The 24,929-nt window shown below is 38.9% G+C and overlaps 2 protein-coding genes across 6 annotated transcripts; both read right to left on the bottom strand.

The window, feature by feature from the left end:
* Positions 1-1,715: 1,715 nt before the first annotated feature.
* Positions 1,716-18,528, bottom strand: LOC104922642 (aryl hydrocarbon receptor nuclear translocator-like protein 2). Of its 5 annotated transcripts, none has more exons than XM_019265585.2 (17): positions 18,166-18,528; positions 12,855-12,963; positions 12,699-12,737; positions 12,572-12,613; positions 12,218-12,375; positions 12,056-12,138; positions 11,882-11,974; positions 10,381-10,498; positions 10,154-10,303; positions 7,790-8,024; positions 7,257-7,363; positions 6,903-7,053; positions 6,674-6,729; positions 6,476-6,587; positions 6,153-6,243; positions 5,450-5,546; positions 1,716-4,782 (listed from the first exon to the last, which is right to left on the bottom strand). In XM_019265585.2, the coding sequence occupies exons 1-17, from the start codon at positions 18,206-18,208 to the stop codon at positions 4,625-4,627; spliced, it is 1,842 nt and encodes a 613-aa protein (XP_019121130.1). In that variant the 5' UTR covers positions 18,209-18,528; the 3' UTR covers positions 1,716-4,624. The 5 variants fall into 5 exon arrangements, with proteins under 5 accessions (XP_019121130.1, XP_010733826.1, XP_019121132.1 ...); XM_010735524.3 differs by having other exon boundaries at positions 6,674-6,726; XM_019265587.2 differs by having other exon boundaries at positions 12,873-12,963; positions 18,166-18,527.
* A 3,890-nt stretch (positions 18,529-22,418) lies between these two features.
* LOC109140034 (uncharacterized) lies at positions 22,419-24,921 on the bottom strand. Its single transcript, XM_019265623.2, has 2 exons — positions 24,424-24,921; positions 22,419-23,942 (listed from the first exon to the last, which is right to left on the bottom strand). Exon 2 carries the CDS (start codon positions 23,597-23,599, stop codon positions 22,640-22,642), a length of 960 nt encoding a protein of 319 aa, XP_019121168.1. The 5' UTR covers positions 23,600-23,942; positions 24,424-24,921; the 3' UTR covers positions 22,419-22,639.
* Between the last annotated feature and the right edge of the window lie 8 nt (positions 24,922-24,929).

Raw genomic sequence — 24,929 nt, 5'->3', positions numbered from 1 at the left:
AATGTACTTATTGAGCAGGACTTTTCAGAACAGACTGTGAGGAAGCGCCATATTAACTCTGAAGTGGCTGCAAATTTTATTGATCTTTTAAGCAAAACTACTGCAGAAATTTTACCTTCCTCTTGTGATTTTATTGTAAAAAGTTTTAACAGTAAACTAAGGTTAGCAATTGACAAAGTGCTCCTCTAAGATTAAGAACGGTTAACACCAAACCAATACCTCCGTGGAAAAATGATAAAATTAAACAACTGAATAGAAACTGTCGCAAAGCAGGAAGATATTGGAGAAAGAACAAATTGATGGTAAACTACTGTATGAAATACTGCGTGAACAATTGACCAGCTACAACAAAGAAATTAAACACGCAAGACAAGCACACTTTTCCCCAAAATTCTTTTTTCAACTATTGACCGTTTAACCAATCCTGTTTTTATGAAGCCGAGCACTCCATCAGATGTGAAGAATTTGCAGTCCACTTCAGAAACACAGTAGTCACGATTAGATTGGATTTATGTTAGTTTCAGCCTATGAATAAAAACACCCAAAACCTATGTTTTTATGTGAGGAAACACTGGAGAAATGTGTCCTGATGACACACAGCTTTACATTGCTGTGTCTTCTGATGACTCAGGGCCAATTATCTGTACTAAAGCACACAGAGAGAGAAACTAACTATGAAACTCCAAGCACTGAATTTAAACCCTTGTCAACAAGTTAAAAACCTGGGAGTTATAATTGATTGTGATCTTAGTTTTGAGCCCATATTAAAATATTACTAAAACTGCCTTTTATCATCTTAAAAACATTGCCAAAGTACGGCCGTTTCTCTCTCAAGCCAATACAGAGACATTAATGCATGCTTTTATTTTGACTTTTGTAACGCTCTACTTTCTGGTCTACCTAACCAAAAATTTGATCAATTACAGTTATTACAAAATTCAGTTGCTCGTCTGTTGACAAAGACCAGAAAGAGAGCACATATTACACCCATTTTAAAGTCTCTGCATTGGCTGCCTGTGCCCTTCAGAATCGATTTTAAGATTGTTTTACTGGTTTATACATCTGTTAATGGTCTTAGTCCAGCATATTTATCTGATTTACTTTTACCCTATGAACCCTTGAGGACCCTCAGGTCTTCTGGGAGTGGCCTTTTAATAATACCAAAAGTCAGAACAAAGACCCCTGGTGAGGTGTCATTTTCTCACTATAGTCCACGTCTGTGGAACAGCCTCCTTGAAGACCTGAGGGCATCAGAGACTGTTCATATTTTTAAGAGCAAACTTAAGACCTATCTTTTTAATTTGGCTTTTACTTGAACCATTTTAACCGTTTTTATACTCATGCATTTAATGTTACACTTTCTCTCTTAATGTTACACTTTCTCTCTTATTTATTTATTTATTTGCTATTATTTATTTGTTTGTTTATATATATATCTTATTCATTATTTAAGCTATCTATATATTTTATTATGCTTTAGTTTTTAATTATTTATTTTATTTAATCTAGCTTTATTACTTATTATTATTGTTGTTGTTGTTGTTATTACTATTATTGTTGTTGTTGTTGTTATTGTTGTAATATTGTTACTATTATTATTATTATCATTTATTATTACTGTTATTATTTTATTTTATATTACTTTATTCTATTTTTTTGAGTGAGATGTCGCTTCCTCAGTTTGTGCTTTGTTCATAATATGATGGGTGGGATGGAGGGTCAGGGGTGGAGAATTGGGGCTGGGGGGTGGAGGTTGGCCTGTGGGTGTTTGCTTTTTTTTTAATGTAAAGCACTTTGTGTTACTTTTTTTTTGTACAAATAAAGTTGCATTGATTGATTGATTGAATGATTGATGATTTGTGTAATCAATCACATGCTTGCTTTTAATTAATCTACAATTAGGTTGCCCAGATGACTGACAAGTATTTTATTATAAGGCAGTGTGAATCTTCTATTCAAGCATGCCACATATGGAGGTTATACAGGGTCAAGCATATTTCTAGGGGTCACTGTAGGACAGTGTTAGTCTTAGATTGTTATGAGGACACTGACTTCTTCTCTTTGAGATACAGAGCAGCAGTATGCTTGTGTTTAGACAGTTCTTTGTAAACTGATTTATGAAATTTGAGTTACTATTGTGAGGACAACTTCTTCAGAATTAGATAAATCCACCATTCCACCTTGATCAATTAAAATTAAAATGAGGACTTGCAAAGCATTCCTGCATACGGATACCCATAATGAAAGAAAAATAGAATTCAAACCATTTATAAAACTTTTTTTTTTTACTTTCAAAGACTTCAATCGTCATTCCTTGTTACAGCAGATACATCAACAATTCAACAGCTCGCACATAGAAATATCATTTGACATTTTTTTCAGAGCAGGGCATGTTCACTATGCTTAAGTGCCCATTTCAAATGGCACTGATGGCAACAGAAAATACTGTCTGTTTTTTCTTCTTCTTTTAAAGCCAAAGGGAGCACATAACAGTTGATTTACAATGAACCTTGTCAGAAACAACATGTGTTCAAGGCAACACAATCAAATACTTTCAAGATTAGAGGAACCAGTGATATAACCAGAGTCCACGTGTGCTGTATGAAGGCCAGTCACTGAGTTCAAAAGTAAAATCCACCCTCACATACTTGTACACCGTTAATATGAGTCTATAGTACATTTTAGGGTTATTCTGTGATCAAATGCAACCCTTTTAGGTCAGCCTGCCAGCCCCAGGTAACTGGCTTTAACTGGTTGATTTAGAAGTTTAAAGTTCTTTTAAATCACCACCATCATGTTTTGCTTTGTAAATGTATCCAGTTTCTCCTTGTACAAAAGTACAAAAAGCTACCAAACAACTAAATTGATCCAGAATATGGTGTGGTGGAGTTACCTTTTCAAAGACGTTAAGTTGTGGTCATTGGATATTCAAAAATATATAAAAAAAAATAATAATAATTAAAAAAAATAACTGCAACATTACTGCCTTTCTAGCAACACAAATACTATAGCTAATAATTTCTGTACTGTGGTACTGCAGCTGACAGGAAGGCGAACGAGGAAGGGAGCTATACGACCTGACACAACAGTAAGAAAAAATCTGTTCCTTGTTAACACTGAAAAACATTTTTTCCATCCATGGTGGACCTTCCATATTTTTCCAGGGGTTCAGTGCGCAGTAGATTACCTTCACAGAACTGTCTGGAGTACAGTAAATGTGATATGTGAACACACAGTATAGGCATACTAGGGCTCAGTCCTTTAGTGCACATTCAATATGAAAACAGACACTTTACAAGATTTATGAAGAGAAACACACCATGTTAACACCCCCTCCTGTCTATAACGGTAAAATTAATTTTTATTTAAATAATTGTATGGATACTTCTTGGACTTAACTGATGTGGTTTTCACCTTGCAGGCTCACATTCCTCTGCTAAACTAGAAGGTTTCTCTTAATTTGAGACAGACGAGCGTGATTTGTGACATCACGGCTGGTAGTTAAGTTATGATCCAAATAACACTAGTGCAAAGTGGGAGCTTTCAGCATATACACAGAAAAAACTTTTGCTAAATGTTAAACTGAGTGGTTAAACTTTTGAAACTAAAGATGTACGTCTGCGTTAGCTTCCTTCTATTTAGGAACTACTACTGAGGAATATTAAATGAACCTGAGTTGAGCTATTAAGCTGAATGTGGAGCCTGTTTCCATGCCAACTGTGTATCCTGGGACCAAACCTGTAAATAGGAGTTAATATTCAAGTATTTATTTTATTAAAAAAGGTCCCACAGTAAAGCTTTTTTCCATGTAAATTATTTCCTTTGTAGTTTTCGATAGCATTAGTAGCTGTCAAATCGAAAATTTTGTCCTGGTGGTGTCAAAAAAATGTTGGACATTATTTACATTCAAATAATTATTTAATAATCAGTTCTGAATGTACTGTTAGACTGGGTTTATGTGTTCTAATCATATGATGATTCTTAATGAGATTTGATTGGCCAGATGGTTGCAGCATTCTGGCAAAATCAGAGTGTAACTGGGCCAGTAGTGGTTGTGGGTGTGGTCCAGGGACTGGGACACCTCCATATTTGCATTAGTCTACAGTTCTCAATAAAGTGAAGAAGGGATGGACCTTATAACACATAACACAGCAGAGTATTCTTTACACAACTTTAAATGTATCTGGAGGGGATCTTTTAAAAAACAGAACAAAGTTATCAGTACCAAAAGGTTTCGCAGATGTCACAAAGTTTCGAGGAGTTTCTCTAGCAGCACTGCACATGGCAGGAGTCTGATTCTCCTCCAGACATTGGTCACTCACAGAGTTCTGCTGTGGAGAGTCTGTTTTTTAGCCCCTCTGAGAATGCTGAAGTGTCACTGAGGAAGACACTGAATCACCACAGGTTCCAGGGACGCTTTCATTCAGGAGAGAACCACCAATGTAATCAGAGTCATAATAATTCAGATGGACTTAATCTGTCAGGCATCCTCAAGTCTTGTGGCCTTTGGTATGAGTCCAGTGGATTCAAATGTGCTCTGGCAGATCATCTGTCAGTCACAGAGCTAAACATCCACATTCTGGGCAAATGGCAAGAAAACGGCACAGGAGCTTGTGAGAGTCCTCTAGAAAGGCCAGTGTAAGTCCTCAAAGTCCCCCGACTGACCCATGTTAACATCAGTCTCCAGCAAGCTCATGATGACTGCCATGGCTGCCTCATCGCTGCTAAAGCCGCTCAGACCTGGCACCACCATGCTGTCCAAGTCCAGCTGGGACGGCTCACCTGGGTAACACAGAGCAGAGGAGATACAAAAGCACTTAGAAATTCTGTTGTTGTGGAGCATCACCCATCTGTAATGATCAACACCTTCTATAAGCTGTGATTACTTATTTTACATTTTCCCCTCATCCTGCGCTGTTCACTTCAGTAGCTTATTTAGCACTTTACCCAACATGGGCCAGGTTGTATTAACTTAGCTGATCTAGGTGAGTAATTCTTTCACACCTACAAGAAAGAATACTTGGCCAGTTATTGTAACCTGACAAACAACACTACATTAATGCTACTTTAAGTCTTGAGCTGGAAACTTTTGGTTTAATTAAGTTCTTAGGGGACAAAAAGCAACCAATGTAAGAGGACTAAAGGCTGTTCAAAGTGTTAGGAGCATATTTACAGAATGCCTAAGAGAAAATTAGAATAAAGACAGTGTGTTCAGAGCATCTTTGCTGCGGTGCTTGTAAAAGTGCATTTATGTTTTTCATAAAACCAAAATTTTAGCTTCCCAAAAATAATGAAGCCCTGCATTTGTGCAAATGTTGGATTTTACTACTCTGACATATCTAATTGGGTGATGATTAAGGGCCTGCAGCTGTGAAATCATGTGCGTGGCTTGAGTTCTAAAATGTCAAAAGCATTTTTTGAATCGGATTCTTGATTCTTCTGACAGTACCTGTACTTTGAGAAGCTGCACTGCTAGGGCCCGCTGCTGTCCCCGAATCAGACTGGGACTGTGATGAACTGCCTGATGCCTCCTCTTTGCTGGACGCCTGGAACATGTCATATTACGTCAAAACCCTGTTTTCACCACTGAAGTGTGTAATTAAACCTATATGACTGAAATTCTGAGCATGCTGTAGTGGAAATACACCGCAAATCTTAACTTTAAATAAAGTAAGTACACAGAATAATTATGTTAGGAGTACTTAATGTTACAAGAAGCTGTAAACTCAGTCGTTTTGTCTTGTCTACATGCAAGCTGCATCCAAATGATCATCACCAGAACTCCGTCACCAATAATTTGCTTTAAAATCTAAAATGTGTGAGAGACTAGCTTTGATTTGCATATAAATAGCACACATTACCGACATTTACATAAAATTGCATGTCACCATACATTAGCACAAACAAATATACCAGAATGTCAAAACACATTTCCATAAAAATGCCACAGCCATGCATTTAAATTAAAACGTCCGTATGCCTCTTAAATTGACAGTAAAACAAACAAAAACACAAATAATGTGTCTGAAGTAAAAGGAGGTAAAAGCTTAGAGCCTCAAAAAGAAAAACTAAGGTGAAGTATGAACTGAGAATACATAAATATTTGCACTGATTATGGTTTAACATCATAAATGCGAACAAAATGTGCTCACGCTCTTGCTGGTTTGTGGGGAAATCAGTAAACATTTCTCCTGGGCCAGACCAAACGGACTGGAAGCTCCGCTTGATGAAGGGGAGTTCATCCTGTTCGAAAACAATGTATTTATTACTTATATACTGTACATACCGTGTATAGTTTATGCATGATCTATCCTGATTGAAGTAGCACTGAATTCACTCATGTCCACGCCAACTTTAACCCATTTCTCAATACAAATGTCATCCCCTCTGATCTAGTCAAACAGTGGGGGAATGCAGCTGTTTCTGTTTATTTTCACATTTTGTTTTTTTGCACATATATTAACACATTATGCACCTGCAAGAGTCAATGAGCTCATTTGCAATTTGGGTCCCTATGCTGCCTGCGTAGATCATTGTGCCAACACCACTGGTAAGGCCGGGAATTATGGGTATTTGTTTTGTGTCTTCTGTGGAAGAAAAATACAGGGACATCAGCAATTACATAGGAAAAAAATACAATCACATACAAGAGATAAAAGTATGTGTTTCTTACCTTGAAGTGCTTTCGAGCTGCCTGCTTCCTCATTTTTTGTGTGACCAGGCCCCCTGCTGGTACAAAGAGGTGTTACTGTTGATACATCCATGCATAAACTGTATTTTTAAAGGCAAAATGTATGTAAAATTAAAGACAAAAACAAAGGTGTTGAAAACATGAGTGAAAAACAACATGAATGGATGATGATTACACTGTATCTGAACTTCATAAATGAATCAATACTTACGAGAGCACCCTGTTTAAAGACACAATAAACTCAACTTCTTTGGTCCATGGATTTGTGAAACTAAACCACTGGCTTTGGAGTGAAATGTAGGAGCCATATTTTGTCTTGAACTTGTAGCATGGCGTCTCAATTTTCTCTTTGCTTCGAAGAACTGCCAAGAGAAATTGGACACAGAGTTTCATGACAAAGCACAATAGATCAAGATGAACAAGTGACCAGCGTGTCATTAGAAAAGTTAGAAAATGTTCTTGAACTTCTACAAAATAAAAGGTAGATGTCGTGTTCTGGGGTACAAATATCTCAGAAAAAGGGATTAAAGTTGTTATTAAAGTTGTGCTTGCTTTGCTCCATCACCTTGCCTGTGTTTTTCTGCGAGGTGCTGCAGGTCATCCTGGTGGAAGTACTCATAACACGACGTGCCAAGAACTTCCTGTGGCAAATAACCTATAACTGTCGTAGCTCTGGGGGAAAGAGAAGATGAAGAAGAAGTTGAGTATTCCTGGCTTTCTCTGTCTCCTTTGCTGTCTCTCAGGATTGTGCCAGTTGAAACACAATGGAATGAAAATGAATACTGTATGAATGAACCTCTCCAATGTCACACATGTGAAAAATTTGATAAAAATGGTTCACTATACTTGTGGTTTGAAATTACTTCCCAAAAAATGAGAAGAGTTTCATGTGATGCCATCAATACGCACAACTCCTTCTGAGAAACAACGGCAAAGAAAAAGAATTATCTCCACTGACAGCTGAATTGACAAAACTCTGGGCTCAGAGGCCTCCTCACCACAACACGTCCTTGCCATTTCTTTCTCAGTGGAACCGTGTGTTCAGAATAGATCAACTGCCTCACGAGAGGGAGATAAATGGTAACTTGGGAAACTCACCGCTGGTCTACAAAAATGAACTTGCCGTCAATGGCGCAGCGGGTCATGAACTCAGCGGGCTTGACGTTGACGTCTTTGGAAGGCTGGTGGGACACGTGAGGGAGGAGGCGGCACACCGTCACCAAGCAGGTCAGGTTTGAGGTTTCCTTCTCAGTGTCACCATCTGAGTCCAGCTGGCTGCTCGGCCAACTGCGCATGTATCCAGTGCAGTGGAGGGTACAGTATCTGTATGTGTCTGTGGACACGAGAACAAAAAGAAAAAGTTAGTCCACCTCTCAGGACTTCTCATCTCTCCTGCTCTGTGCCAGTAGGTTCAGCCTTAAACCTATTCATTCCTATTGATGGAACTCTTTAACAATGAGTCAAAAATATTTAGTTTCATTTGAATCTTGATGTTATTTAACACTATATATCATAATCCTTTTTTTCACTTAACCATGGAAATGAGTTTGTTTCTTCATAGTTTTGTCCTGAATTTGGTCAGGTTGGCATTTGTACTGCAAAGACTGCAATTGATTTCTTTATCTGCCCTGTTCGACCTCTCTGCTCGTGCTTAACATGTGATGTTAAAGTGTTACAGCTGCTGGTAGTTTGGTGATCATTGTTGGGGAACCTGTGTGCTTATTTTCTTCAAAAACACAAATATATACACATGCATTAAAACCTCATTTGAGTGTTTTAATGCCCGATGACTGCAGACGTAATCCCAGTTACTGGTTCCCTTGGAAATCACTGGAGGAATAAGATATTTAGTTACACAGGCAAACTTGTTCTCAGGATTAGTTTGTTGTCATGGGATCTGATAACAATAAAATTATATAGATACTGATTATGAGAACGTGACATTGTGAAAGAGGTCACTTACAGATAATTACCACCTGAGGCTAGCTGACCTTCATGTGATTTGCCAAAGAACAAATACATGACTCTATGTACCATTTCATTTACGTATGATCATTACATTATATCAATCTTACATGGTGTGTGAGAGAAAAAGTCACTAAAGGAGAATATGAGAGTTTGAAAGTGCAAAAGTCACTGCTTCTCTTCACGCGCTGCGGTGCAGTTGCAGTGGTTGAGCACTGAGTGGCGACACATCTCTTTCTTTCTTTCACCATAATCAGGTTTGCAGTGAGTGTTTGGACTGTCTTACTTCTTTGTGGTTATACAAGGCTCCAACACTGACCTACTTCCTGTGTTAAAAAAAAAAATAAATAAAAAAATTACAATAAAATGTGACACCTCTTTGGGAAGTCTCAATCAAACGCTGAATTCTTCACACCAAGAGGAGGGTGTGTAGAAGACAGTATCAGTTTGAATTGAAATAACTGTAGATGTGAGCATTTATTTGGTTTAGAGAAGTATGACAATGGACGGAAACAAATCTTTCAGAATCTTTCCACCGAAACTGAGGTCGGATATGACCAGAGAAATAAAGCAAGGTCACCTACTTTTACTCAACCTTTTGCCAACAGGTGAGGAGAGGGTAGGGGGGTCACAGCAGCCCACCCACACCCACATTCGCCCACTTCTCCACCAGATCTAGATCAGATAATTTCTTTATTCCCTCTTAAGCAGGCCACTCGGGGCATACATCTCCACTGTATCTGTATTTGTTTTCACTGCCTGAACACTGACCTCATTGCCTTGAAACACATTTAAATATCTTATTACTTTACACTTTCGGTACACATCCTCCTCCTCATCATGATCTGTTTGGACCAAAGAGCCAAAATAGCACTGATCTATGACGGCCTGCAGATTTCTGTGTTTATCTGTACCCTGCGTATCGATTCTGCACATCCAATCCAAAAAGAGAATCGTTTGGAAGTACTTACTTGAAAATAGGACACCATATGGAGCAACAGAACCAGAACCGTGCAACTAGTGGTCATATGAACTGTCCATTTTGATCTAAAATAGAGCTTTACTTTAGAATGAACAGGCTTAACATGAACAACCTTATAAACTCATATAGCAGTGCGTTCGTTCAGAGAGACTTGACAGGCTTGAATTAGCTGATTTGCGTCAGCTGTTTCTTTCATGCTTCACGGTCATTGGCCCATACAGCAGCTGACTTGTCATGTTCACTTGTATTCATGTAGATGTAATTACTCTGCTGATACAATCAGAACAATGCTGTTAGCTGCTGTATCTCCTTCCACCACCCCCAACCTCCTCCTTATGTGCTATATATGTGTGACGTGCTTTAACGTTTATATGTGTGTTTATTATGTTGGACTCATAGCTGCTGGTCAATTCCTTGACATCTCTGACTGAATTAAATGTTGAGCTTAACCACTGATGTTGTCACTGTAACATCATTGGGTTCCCCTCAAAGCCCGGACTCCAGTCTGAACCCACCTTTCTTTTTGGAAGTACTGGGCAGTGAGTGTTTGTCTTCGTGCTTCCCCACCACCCGGCTGTGCTTCATCCGGCAGAAGAAAGATCTCCTGGCTCCAGTGGTCATGTGGGACAGCCTGACGGGGTTATCCGCCGGGACCTGAACCCCAGCTGCACACAGAAAGACAGTTAGTTAGGTTAGTGTCCATTTGAGCTGTTTCTCAAAGCTGATGTGGCAACAGACTTACTTGCAGCATCAATGAGGCGTTGGCGAGGGTACAACTCTGAAGAGGCCAGCTGTTCCTTCACCTTGTTGATGTCTTTGTGGTGGATGAAATCAAACAAGCTCTGCCCAGTCAGCTCCACCTGTCAACCCAAATGACGTACATGCAGTCATGATTAACTTTTTGCTTTCTATGTTTTACTTCTTTCTCTTTATGCTAAACTCAGTGTTGCATTTCCAACTAATCAGTTTCTGACTATGTTGTGCTGTTTGTTCAGTTCTATATCCTGCACTTCTACTGTCCTGATCATCATACAGCTCACTGCATCACAACTTTAAAAGATACCTCACTGTTTATCAAGTAAGATGAAGCTGAAGTATGTATCCAGTCTGCTAAAAGCCCACATAACACACACTGACATCAGATGTCTTTTCTGCATTCCCCTCTATTTGCTCCATCTCAAAGCTGAAACATGTGGTAAAAAATGTAGAGACGGTGTGGTTATCATTCTGGCTGCCCTACACAATAAACTGACTTTAATCTTTGACTTTGGTCCTGCAGAAAATCTGACTGTCAGGGGCTTCAATTAAGTGTTTCATGTGTTTTTGTTTTCTCATAAAAAACTGCTGACTCACAATTTATTGCTTACTCCAACAGTTTATGTGGAGACTTATAAATGTCGATGAATTATGTGGCAACTGCAGACGAAGTGGAGAATTTTGTATGGAAAAATGCAAAAAACAAAATCCAGCACGAGGTTATCAGACAAGTCAAATAAATTACTTTAGCTTCATACTTTTCTCTCAAGCTTTAGCAACAATTTGATACAAAATAAATTCAAATGAAACCCGCAATAACATTTTTTGGCCACTTGGGTGCAGTCATAACTGTGACACACACTGACATTATCAACTTTGATGTTTAGTTGTTTTTCCCTCCACCTGATGAATGTTAATATTGTTATTCACTGTCCTTTTAGCTCTGTTTTGGTCTCTAATGGAAATATCTTCTCTCTAGCTGCTAAATGGCTAAATGCTAAATTTAATGCTGGGCAGGCAGTGTATGTAACATACAGTAGCATATCTGCTAGTGACTTAGCTGCAGTTAAGTTTATCAAACTACCCAAAAGGCAATAATAATAATCAAATAAATATAATAATAATAATAATAATAATAATAATATTCATAAACTGCTGGTAGCATGCCAAATTAGCTAGTTAATGCTACCTGATTTTTTTAAGTATTAAATTACACCTATCTACAAAAAAAACTTTAATTAAATTGTTTTATAAACAAATGTTTATGTTAAACTAAACATTTGTATATATAGATTATATATATATATATATCATATATATATATATATATATATATATATATATATATATATATATATATTATAGTGGTCCATCTGAATGACATATGTAGCTGTATTATATATATATATATATATATATATATATATGAAAAAAAAAAAAATGGTGATAACAGCAATATGAGTGTGTGGTGTAGAGGTGCAACACACCCGGCTAAAGTTGAGGATCTTGGAAACCGACTCGGAGATGAACAGGATTTTCGCCCGGTCACAACTTACAACTAACAGGAAACCATCTGCAGCCTAAAAAGATAGATCGATTGATAGATAGATAGATAAATAATGTATAAATTAAACAAGACTAGTTGGGGTCATGTGTCATACCCTGAGCAGAAGATGCCTGAGGTCATCATGAGGCAGGATGGGAGGCTTGTATGTGGTGTCTGTAAAGGCGCTGCTTGTCCCAGCTGAAAACACAGGACACACACAAGCTTTTACATGGAACAGAATGGACGTCACTGACTTTTTAAATGGGTTAAGAGTTACCTTTGAGGGCTTTCAGGTGTTGCACAGCTTTCCGTAGCACAGTGAGCTTGTCAAGTTTTCGAGCCATGGGCTGACAGGCAGGGATCATTGCAGACAACTCGTCAATGAGATTGTTCATTTTATCCCTTCGCCGCTTCTCAATTTGGCTGTGAGGCTCCCTGTTCAAAATCAGACCGTCAATACCATAATTTCCTACCTACTGTATCTATTTTGAGGGGAGGTAATTACCTGAGATTCATAATGCTTTTATTTGAAAACTGTGAAAGTCACTTTGGTTTTATAATACACTAAATCAAAGCCACAAAGGCTTTTCATGGCACAGATGGCAGTAATTTGACATAAAAATAGAATCACCTGAAGCATTTCATTTTCACCTGCTGATCCTCTCCTTCAGATCTGCAAACGAAGGGATCAAAATATAAAAAAATTGCTTTGCCAATGTTCTTTCAGGTGTGTAAGCAAAGCCAAGACGTCACTGTACCTGCTGAGGTCTTCATCCATTTGGAAGTCGAGGCTTTGCCTGTGAGATGGAATGAAGATCATTTAATATATATATAGAAGGGGAATGTGAGCCGTACGATACAGTAAACATACACTCCTGTGCTTTTCTCCACAAACAACAAAGCACTCCTCTTACTGCACATGGATGTCTGACCTCTCCACATCTCCCTTTCGTTTCCTTGGCAGCTCACCAGCTGCCAGCGAAGAGGCTGCTTGGCTTGGACCTTCTTCCTCTGCAGCGGGATCTGATACATGAAAACAACAGTGATTTGAGAGACTGTAAACAAATACATCAGCACTGAGATATGTGTAACTCTGGCTTGTCAGTTGTCACGTTAATAATTCATTATGAATGAATGAATGAATGAGACTGTAACAGGGGTTTGTTGCATATATAGACTCTGGTTCATATTAAGTACAAGAGACACAGGTGAGTTTTATTTGAATTTTGGATCACTTTGGTTGACCTTAAATTTTGTAATTGTGCAATGGCAAAACAGAAAATGAATATGTATACAAATCAGCAAGGACCACCCAGATAAAAAACTCTTTCATGGAAAACAACAAAACCAATGAACCTTCTGGTTAATTACAATTAACAACAACTGCAAACGCAACTGTGTCACCGAGCAAAAATAGATCTATGTTCTTATTTGTTATCACACTGAAGTCAAGTGTTGCACACTGACCATTGAAATATTCATTAATATGCATAATGCAATCCCAATTTGTTTGATGTTTTTATTAATATTTATGAGTAGGATAATCATCACATTGTTTCATCTTGTTTGATTATATATATTTATTATATTTAAGTCATGCATCACAGCCCACATGGGCTTACGAGATGCTACAAACAAGAGCAATAACAATATAACAATAAATATGAGAGTGAACAAACAAATATATACACCTTCATACATGTTTTACTTTGAAAAACATCTGTTGTATTAATGTTTCAAAGATTTTGATTCCGTTCAACTTGATTATCCTCTGCAGCCTTAATGTTCAGGTTTAAAATGTTCATCTTTATTGTTGATGTCTTACCATTCTACTTTAAACAACCTGAATAGTAGACGTGGGCGTACAGTAGATCTGTATTTGCCAATCATGAAGTAGTAGTCTTGTGTGTTTGTGTATTTAAGGTTATTTTTTAGGTCATACCAAGTTTTTTAGAAAGGTAACTCTGACACAGCTTCAAATTCATACACCTAAAAAACGAACCCATCAATACTTGAAAGCAATTTTTGTCCTCAAAAGCCCAACTTTTATTCTGCGGGCAAACAAAAGCATGACTCATAGATGTGTTTGCAGTAAAGGGTATTATATTTAAAAGGCTTGTATCTCACTCAGGAATGTTTGTCTGACTGTGGAAAAAAGGCATAATGCCACTTTAAAAGCTGACCCATGCCTGCCAAAAACATTTCTGAGTGGAGAACTGCCAGGATTCCTCTCTTGCGTCTATTTAGTCTATTGCCAAGCCGACACTCCCACCCCCTCCTACACACACACATTTTAAATGCCTTGGCTCAGTCCTGCTTTGTAGTCATCTATTTCTAGGCGAACTCTCAGCGCACTGGCTTAAGGTTGCCACTGAATGCCGCTAAACCACCAGCTATGCTCTGGGTTTGTCATGCACGTGAGAGTAAATGGGGTTTGGGCTATCGTCTTACCTAACCCTTATATAATGCAGTAACACTGACCTACTTTCCTCTCCCCCACACTTCAAATTGTGACATCCTTTCGGCGGAAAAAAGTGTTGATAAAAGTGAATAAAGCTTTTCAGCGTGACTGCTCACAACAACTGACCCATATTCTCCTGAAGGAGAAAGAAACTGATGATAATGGAAAACTTTTCATAATGAATCCACATTTTTCTGCTAGTTTTGTAAAAGAAGGTCGGACACTTAAGAACACAGTACTTTTAAAAGCTTAAAGGTAATTTTAATGTTTGTCCTCAACTTTTGCACAGTGAGTCAAAAGATTCTTAGAAACAGGAAATGAGAGAAATTAACCTGAGTGGAGCTCAGAGAGGTCACAGTGACCCTTTCCACAGAAAAAAACCTCATGCAAAGCTTTTACAAACACTTTTACAACTCAGTCAACAGTGGAGAGATTTTTAATGATATTGACACAAGTTCCTTTATTCCCTCCAGAGTTTAGTGGGTCATCTCTGACGCAGAAGTAGAATGTGGGAGCCTGCCGGCTCTCCCTTCCACCCACTACTGCTCTCCACCGTTAATGCAGCACAATACACAGTCTCCAATGTCATCCAGTTTTTCGTGTTAGTCATAAAATGTTCCATACAGACATCGGAGCCCTTGTCAACTGGCTGACTGAAATGTGCCTTCAAGGAACACCACACATAGTCACCGTCACGTTCTGAGTCACACACGAGCCAAAAAAATCTCCGGCCGTGCCGAGAGCGTTGACGAGATGCCAATCTGGTGGGTGGCAGAGAAACACAGACCACCACCCATGGTGGAGACGCACAGGGGTGTAATATACTCAGCGTACAAGAGCATGCAGGGTATGTCCTACATGCATTTTAGGTGTAAACTAACTAGTGTAGATTTTATCTCACTCAAATGACTTCAAGATATTTGGCAGTGGAAAGTATCAATTACCTGATTTAAATTGTAGACTTGATGTGTAGCCAGGAAAAGCCACAGCGACTTTAATTTCAAACCATACAAAACCAAATTCTGCAATAAGAAGCCAAATACTAGTACTGTGACAAAAAGAGGGTCCAAAGCCACTTTGGACAGGGAATGTTGAGTGTGCGTCCAGACAGCATAAATTACAGCGACAGTCTGTGTTAAACAGCCAGAGCAAAGAGCTGGATAGAAGTTTAAGTTTGACTATTCCTGTTAAATATTTATGACTTACATCTGTACTTAATTAATTCTGCAACCAAACACCATGCTATTGTTTTCTAAATATTTAGCACAGCAGTTTTCATTTTCATTGATATGCTAAAAATTTAGAAATTTTAAAATTTAGCCTATAAAAAACTGCACTATTCTTCATGGAATATTTTTAAGGGTTTTTAACAGTTTACTTCTGATATCAGTCATGTATTTGTAAATATATATGCATACACGCACCTCTACAAATTACAAATACATGTGTGGAAATAGTTTAAGATGGCAGGTAACTTCTGTTTTGATGTGAATAAAATTCATTCTACAAACTGTATCCATTTTATGTCGAATCTACTAAATAAATATTGGGTTCATATTTGAAATAAACTCCTAGAAACAATAATTGGCATCATGAATACAATATATACAAATGCATATGTTTTAAGTCTGTCTCTGTATTTTCTTTCAGAGGATTTATTAAGTTAATTCATGAACTATCTGAACTTTTCATACATACATAATATTCTGTATCTGTTTAGTTTAGTCATACATACTGCACCTACACACTGGTCATTGTCATTTTCAGTATGACCACAAAGAGATGAATACAGTTTTTCAACCAACAGCAGAACCTGCAAAAGCTGCTTCAGCTATAGAATATCACTTAACGAGACACAAAACAATCTGATTCATTCAGATTCTGCCCCTGTTAGAGGATGCTGCTAGTACTACCACTATTAGGAGTTCTTATATTCCTGCATCTTTAGTAGATGACTGAAAGTCTGGGTGTATGGCTGTAGAAGTATTATTGGTAAAGGCAGTAATGGAAGTAGTTGCATTTGTTGTACCAATGTCGTGAGTTGCAGTATTGTATTAGTATAGAGTAGCAAATGCAGCTGCAGTCATAGTAAAAGCAGTGTAATAGTAAAAGTAGCAGTAGGTGTAGTAGAGGCATCATCAGCGGTATAGCAGTAGTGTGGCTATGGTAATATTATTAATTGTAAACTGCAGTAGTATTACAGCTATAGTGTATTTGCTGTGCAGAATGTGTAGTTTTTGTGGACGTGGGTTAATAAAAAGACATGCAGAAAGAGAGAGAACATTAAAGAGACAGTATTCCTTTGGTGGTCTCACGTGTAGAATTTAATCAAGTGAAACATAAGTGTCTTCTCACTTCAGGTTGGGGTATCTATCATTTTTTAAAGTGTGATTTGATCTAGCTGTGACATATGATCACATAAATAAATCTAGACTTTCAAAATAAAAAGGAGTTGGTAAAATACATGCATGACTGTGAAAAGAAAGAGGGGAGACTGAATGGAAATAAACAGAATGAACTCTAACGAGTACCATACTTTGGAATAAACAAACCACAGATGCTGTGTGTCGATGATTTTTTTTTTTTTTTTTGCAAAACATTGCATCTAAGGACAATTTACCTTAGCAAAGAAAATCAAGCTAGAAGAACATAATTCAGAGGGTTTGCATTTAATAAAATATTATAAAAATATATTATAACATAATATACATCATTTTTGTTTATACTTGAGGTCAAACATTTTAACAAATAGTTTAGTATTAATTTAATATTCCAAGATACTATATTTAGAGCATGACCGCACCTCATAATTATTTGAGTTAGTATTAAACAGCCGTATATAATATTTTAATACTCATTGCTCTGCTGCTAAATAAAACTTTTGGGTACCTTTTTGTTTTAAGTACTTTTGGAGCTAATGTCGTGCCGCATGCTTCAGAAAGTTTCGATAGCTCCCGTCACTGCAGCGGCTCTTGGCTCGGTTGAGGAGGAGCAGCGGGGGAACGACTACCTCCCTCTGCTGCTCGGTGGAGGCAGCGCTGCTCCACTGCTCTACTGACCCAGATTTGAAAGAAGCTGAACGGGGAAGAATACGCGGACAAAACTGCTGGAACCATGTGACTAACTAAGCTCCCACAGGGACGTTCGCTTTAGGTTAATAAAAAAAATAATTTGGTGGGTTTTGGGGGAAGGCGGTGGCCATGTTAGACGAGCGATATGGGTACAGTTAGCGAAATAAAAATATGTTTGTTAATGTTAGAAGAACACGGTCGCCATGGTTACAGTCACGTGGTTTGTCCAGAAACTGTACGAATGAACGACTCCCGTCGCGTGCGTCCCGCCGGAGGCGAGCACGTAGTACGAAATGATGAATGGACCGGCTTCACCCGGCGGGACCGGCCGCCAAACCGTCATTTAGCTACAGTGGGTTAGTTTGAAGGTGCCTGGCTGCACCAGTGGCCGCGTTATTTGAATTTATTAAGGCTAACGTAAAAAAAAAAAAAAAAAGAAAGCCGTCGGTTGTGTTGTCACCAAAGTTGAATGAACGAAAGCTCCCATTACACCCTACTCTTGTACCGTAAAACACTCAAATGAGGACACTTTAAAAGTTCAAAAGTACTTTCTGGAAGTCTTGCCATCACCACCTGCGTTGACTTTTTCCCACCCTAAAGATGCGGACAACACAATTGTAACTAATAAACTTAAGAATATATCACAACACAAGCACCGTCGACCCCAAACAAAACCGTCCCCGACCACCTTACCTGCGGGCTTGTCCGCCGTCCCGTCAGAACCACCGGCCGACATGCCTGCAGACTGGAGCCGGTGTCCACGGTGAAAGGCTTACGGAGCGCCGCAGCGCATGTGGACTCAGCAGCTGTAGTAGTAGTAGTAGTGGAGAGGAGGGAGCTACAGAGAGCCGGGGTGTTGTACAGTTGACTTCATTTTTTTCTCCCTCACCCTCCTTCTCCGCCTCCTCCTCCTCCTCCACCTAATGTAGAAGCGGAGGCAGAATAAACGTGAGCAGCGGGTGACAACTGAACACTATTGTCCTTTAGGAAACCCGGAAAACAGCGCCGTGTCTCCTCCTCCATCCCTCTGCGCTTCATTCATGCTATCATCAAGAGCACAGCTGCAGCCATTCATTTCAGCCCACACTCTATAAAGTCAAAATAAACACACATTTCTCTGCATGCAGCTGGATGGCTTCTATGAATGTTATACTTTTTAAAGCTGTGCAGATGAAATGTATACTGTATTGTGTGTTTTCGTGTCAATGCACGCAAATGGGAGCGTGCCGCAGTTTAACTGAGGTGAACAAAATGTTCTAGTGCTTCGTATTCCCGATCACGGAGCCGTCGTTAATTGTCTATTAGTGGATGATCTAACGGGAGACGTGCAGTGAGACAGTGACACCGCAGATTGAGTCATTTTTAATGCATATTAAACAAAGCGCCTGTGGAGCATCAGGGCTCACGGCTCGGGGCTGGCTGAGATTGAGTCCTCCGGTGCTACGCTCGTTTTGGTGACCTGAAAAAAAGTGTGCCCTGTGCGCGTCACCGATCTGACTCTGCTATTCTCTCGGTTTTCCCTAAACAGAGCGGAGATACGGAGGAGGTGTCACTCTGAACTCAATGGCTGGCACTGTGTAAAAAGAACCACATCGAAATCTTTTCTTTCTTTTTTTAGCACATTGATGGCTATGACAAGCTTAAGCCATTTAGAGAAAAAAAAAATCATAATTATGAATTTTTAGCTCACAATTTTGACTTTTTCTCTCATAGTTATGACCTCTCATGTGGGTTTTTTTTCTCCAAGTTTTCATCTTTTTTTTACTGGCGGAAATGAGCTTCCATAGAATACTGTTTAAAATATAACAGCTATGTTTTAGACATATACATATGAATATCACTTTGAATAATAATTAGTGTGTACAGTAATGTGCTTTTTCCACAGAAACATAAGTTTACCTAAATAAAATGAATTTATATCTGAAAAATCCAGAAACTACAAATATAACTGCAGGACACAAGTGGCTCCTACTATAGTGTAAAGTCAATTCCACATCACATGACACACAAAAAATGTGCTCATACATATGTCAGATTCATACATGATGCTGATTTTTATCACCTAGAGAGTTGTTTTCACATTCATGTAATGAATGGGTGGGGGTAAGAATATATATCATGTATGTATATTCATAAACATACATGAAATATATTCATATTTTATAGTGTTGTTTAAAGATCCAACGTTGCTTGTGCTTCACTTTAAGCTTGTCTCTATGGGCTTCACGGTTATCTACAATAATGTTCAACTCTGAGAAGAGGGACATCAGAGGAGGACAATATTATTGTGTTTTACATACATATATTAAACATATTATAAATATAGATTTGAAATGTCAGAACATTATTTAAGTATGCCCTGGATCCTGTGAGAATAAACCTATTTTAAATATTTTAAACAATTAGTTTTTGATCTTTATGAATCTCTCCAACACAACAGTGACAGCCCGTCAGAACAAAGAAGTGTGTGTGTTCATTCTTCTCACGGTGTCCTCGTTAACCCCAGTTTAAACAAAGTTTTAAAAATAAACCCTCAAAGTGACGTATCTCTCCAGTGTTGACGATCTTCGGCCCCCCTCACCTAAATAGTGTAATTCGAGACATTTGCACGAGACTTTACGTAAGAAAGAAGGCTGCACGTGCCAGCCAGAAACGTGTTGACCTATATATTATATAATTCGACGGTCACGTGGCGACCGCAGCCTCGTTAACCCATAAAGCTCGTTTGCGGAGAAAGTCCCCGTGCATGGCACCGAGCCGGAAACACTGTAAACGGACAGGAAACACGCAAAAACGTTACGACATTAACAGGATATTAAAGAGATTTATAAGTGTCAGCAAAAATGATATGAAACTCATAGTTATTACACACAGCCTGAGTCCACATTGTGAATGTTAATATTAGACAAAAATAAGTTATGATAGCTTTTAAAATGATGAATTATAGATAGAAAAAATGTATATATCACTTCCATTGTGTTCATTTCGGCGTGTAAAACTACATAGTGACACCAACACGTGTGTTTGTTTAAAGGGGGGCAGGTGTGGGTCTTATTATTGTGTCTGCGGGTGTTCGGCGTCCTGATTGTGACCTTTGTGCGTGGGTCAGCACCGCCCCAGGCTCTCCAGAGGGGAGCCCGTGCTTTGTTTTTTCATAACATGACAGAAGAATGCCACCGTCCAGGACACCGTGTTCCTGGACCGGGTTTGGCTTGCAGTCACAGAGCCAGCACATATTTTAGATGCCCTAATTTAATCACTGATTAGATGGTGAATTAAAAAAAAACTTCATATAAGCCTAGAAAAAGGGGGCTCTATTACCCTCATTGACCCATTCTCTTTTAAATGAGGTCAGTTTAACAACGCATGGAAACTGTGTATGGTCTCTAAAGGGGTTGTCATATTACAAGATTCAATATTTAGTCAATTAAAGTTGTTTAAACCCAGCTGACCTTACCCTAAAACTCAATAAAGTATAAACAGGATGTCTAATAAAATCAGCTACATGCTGTAATAACTTCAAGTGGAACATCATGAGTGAATGTGTTTATGAAAAATCTGAAAAATCTAATCAATTTATCTTTGTTGTAAACCTTCAAATCAAATAGAAACATGTACAACCAGCAGAAAAATCTTAATATCTGATTATTTATGAAGTTATGTATTGTTGGGGTCATGACATGTCACCTGTGCTTCTGGTGCGTTCAGGAGCATGTAAGTAACCTGTTATCCGCAGTAACCTGATTTCTTAATGGAAGCCAGAAACCTGGTTTCCTTAATAGGGGTAAGGGATTAAAAGAAACCCGGTTAACACAAGCAGACTTTTGTCGAGGAAAAAAAAGAAGAAAAAAAACTTGATTTCTTGGTCATTCACACACGTAACTGCGTTTGTAACGGTGACATACACGTGAGCGTGGAAAAAACGTGCGTGACATCAGACATCAGAGAGAAGTGACAGTTGGGGGTGAGTCTTTGTGTCTGAAATAAATCAGTCTAAAAAAAGAGACAAATCAATGCATCTAAAGGGGAAAAAAATCACATTATATTAAATATGATATGAAGAAATGGGTAAAAAAAAAAGTATTATATGTTATAAAACACGGGTTTTGAAAGACTATGTGTGTTGAAAGACTTCTATAATCTATTTTAACAACAAATAAGACATATCGGCTCTTATATGAGTTCATTTCTAGTTACAAATTACAGTTATATTTGTGTAGTGATGATTATGAACACAGTTATGAACTGTATTTGTTGCTATTGCTGTGAAATGACAGCTTGTGATGACTAATGTTTTGATTTCAAGTTTTAATAACTGCCCACGGAGAGGCGTGTAATCATTTATTATGAATGATCAACCGACCTGAAAGCAGATAAAAGGTTTACACGTGACAACAGCTGTTCAGTGTCCATTCATAAGAACTGAGAATACACACTCATGTGCGCCAACAGCGCCCTCTAGTGGCCCCAGTCAATCACAACACTTCTATAAAAGAACTGTTGCCAGCGTGGAAATAGAACTCATCTGTGGTTATGTTTATGGTTTGACAATCACACTAATTAGTAAGCTCAGTTCATTAGTTATTTTTGTATTTATGAATCGATACACTGTATTTCCAATTTTGATTTTTTTTTCAGATAGTCAACAGTTTTGTCTCTGCTACTGAATTGAATTCAATATCTACCCCTCCACTGTATATACACATACAGTAATACTGTATATAACCGTATGTAGCATATGTACATACACGTCCAAGTCTGTTGTTTTTGTTTAAACATACTGCACTTTATGCAAGTGTTGTAATGTGTGTGTGCACACTCAGTTTGACTGTTATCAGGCTATTCAATAGCTATTATCAGAACACATCAGTCCCTTAAATATAGGCTAGTAAGATAAGATAAGATAAGATAATACTTTATTGATCCCACAACGGGGAAATTCACTTGTTAACAGCAGCGAAAAAATAGAAACCAAGGAGGGAAACACAAGTGTACATATTTACAAAAAGTACTAAAGTAAAATGTGCAGATTTAAGAATGTGCAGATTTAAGAATGTGCAGATTTGCAAAACAAGTATTAAGGTAGAACATAAGTGAAACAAAACAAAACAAAACAAAGAAGAACAAAAAAATAGCAATGGGACATGAACAGGAGACTACAACATGATCAGGTACAGGTGTTGTAAAGTCTCACAGCAGCAGGGATAAAGGACCTGCAGAACCTCTCCTTCTTCCACCGTGGGTGTATCAGTCTACTGCTGAAGGAGCTGCTCAGAGACCCCACAGTGTCATGTAGGGGGTGAGAGGGGTTGTCCATGATGGATGTCAGCTTGGCTAACATCCTCCTCTCACCCACTTCCTCTATGGAGTCCAGAGGACAGTCCAGGACAGAGCTCGCTCTTCTAATAAGTCTATTTAGTCTGCTTCTGTCCCTGTCCATGCTGCCTCCTCTCCAGCAGACCACAACATAAAGGATGGCTGAGGCCACCACAGAGTCATTAAAAGTCCTGAGGAGAGCCCTGCATACTCCGAAGGACCTCAGCCCCCTCAGCAGGTGGAGACGACTCTGGCCCCTCTTGTAGAGAGCATGGGTGTTATCAGTCCAGTCCAGTTTATTGTTGAGGTGAACACCCAGGAATCTGTAGCTCTGCACCACCTCTATGTCGGATCCCTTGATGTTCACCGGTGTGAAGTGGGATGCTTTCCTCTGGAAGTTTACGATCATCTCCTTTGTCTTGCTGGTGTTGAGCTGAAGCTGGTTTAGCTCACTCCATCTGACAAAGTCCCTGATGATGGTCCTGTATTCCAGATCGTCCCCCTCTGAAACACATCCAACGACGGCTGTGTCATCGGAGAACTTCTGGATGTGGCAGTGGGCGGTGTTGTGGGTGAAGTCCGAGGTGTAGAGGGTGAAGAGGAAGGGGGAGAGCACCGTACCCTGAGGGGCACCTGTGCTGCAGAGCACCACGTCAGACACACAGTGCTGGAGCTTCACAAACTGAGGTCTGTTGGTGAGGTAGTCTGTTGTCCACGCAGCCAGGTGTTGGTCTACTCCCACCTTTTCCATCTTCACTCTGAGCAGTGAAGGCTGGATGGTGTTAAAAGCACTGGAGAAGTAAAAAAACATGACCCTTAGGTGTTGAAGGTGTCAGGCTGAGGAGTGGAGGGGCAGGGGGAGGGGGAGCCGGCCAGGGGAGGTGTGAATAGGGGTCAGGGGGAGTGAGATAGGGGTCAGGGGGAGTGAGAGAGGGAGGGGGGGCAGAATCAAATCTGTTGAAGAACAGATTCCAACTGGGTTCCTCCCCACTCCTTTTCCATGGCCTGCGATGGTCTGCAGTCCTCTCCAGATGTCCCTGGTGTTGTTCTGCTCCAACAGTCTCCTCCTGTAGCTGTCCTTCCCCTTCCTGATCCTCAGCTGGAGTTCCCTCTGGACTCTACGCAGCTCCTCTTTGTCTAGTAGGTTCAGGAGGCTGTTATCAGCCAGTTGGTGAAGAAGAATGGTTATCAGGCAACTTTATTATCTCCCATAATGCATTAAAATGATTTGATCATGTTGTAGATTTTGCTTAAAAAATGAGGTAGGTTACTAAATCACCATGTATTTGAAATAAAATGACCACTTAATAAAGCTAAGCTACAAACACTTAACTTTCATGTATTAAATATTAGATTAGATTCAGATTTATCGTCATTGCACAAAGTCACAAATACTTCTAATCTAACCAGAAGTGCAGAGTATGTACAAAAAAACAGGATATATAAATACGCTGTATTAGTAGTATTGTGTTAGATAATGAAGTAAAGAGTCCGACTTTCCAATCCAATAGATACATTCAATGAAGGGAAATTGTGTGATTAGATTTCCCTCCATCAGTCAGTTTGGGACTGAATGGATTATGCCAACAGTCATTTCTAATAATAGGAACATGCTGTACAAGATTATTGAATTACCTTTCAGGCTTTAGAGCTTTCTCCAGGCCTCCATGTGTTCAGGGGACGTGTGGTCTTAATTTAAGACCCACCTGCTCCTTCCACGAAATAAACCACAGGACGTTGAGTGTTTCATTTTTATTATTTTAAGCATTTTATCAACATAAAAACTCCTAAACGTGGATGAATATATTAATGAGCATTTTTTCCCCCCTTTCCTTCACTCCACGGACACTTTCCTTCAAGTGTCTACAACAATATGTACACAGCATTACACAGAAATACCTCACACACATAGTCCTGGCCTGTGTAAGGGAGAGTTTAAACCTTTACAAGTGAATTCTTGCTTCAACAAGGGGGGAAATGACATATTATTAGCTAAGTCACAGGGCTCTGAGGTTTCTGAGGCAGACCACTTCCACCTAAAACTAAATTCTAGATGTGAATGGACCTTCAATCCGCTTTCATATTTTATGTTTCTGGCAATTACTTTTCTTAAAAAAAAAAAAAAAAAAAAAAAAAAAAAA

This window comes from Larimichthys crocea, unplaced genomic scaffold, assembly GCF_000972845.2.
Source record: "Larimichthys crocea isolate SSNF unplaced genomic scaffold, L_crocea_2.0 scaffold268, whole genome shotgun sequence".
NCBI lineage: Eukaryota > Metazoa > Chordata > Actinopteri > Sciaenidae > Larimichthys > Larimichthys crocea.
The sequence above is the reverse complement of the archived record's forward strand: the minus strand, read 5'-3'. Positions and strand labels throughout refer to the sequence as shown.

Excerpts from the sequence above, each read along its gene's own strand:
- LOC109140034 (XM_019265623.2), bottom strand. The coding sequence starts at position 23,599 with ATGTTTTTTTACTTCTCCAGTGCTTTTAACACCATCCAGCCTTCACTG.
- LOC104922642 (XM_019265585.2), bottom strand. The coding sequence starts at position 18,208 with ATGTCGGCCGGTGGTTCTGACGGGACGGCGGACAAGCCCGCAG. Across the intron at positions 10,304-10,380 it reads ACGCCTCATTGATGCTGCAA|CTGGGGTTCAGGTCCCGGCG; the intron begins GTAAGTCTGTTG and ends TTCTGTGTGCAG. Across the intron at positions 7,364-7,789 it reads TTCATTTTTGTAGACCAGCG|AGCTACGACAGTTATAGGTT; the intron begins GTGAGTTTCCCA and ends TCTTTCCCCCAG.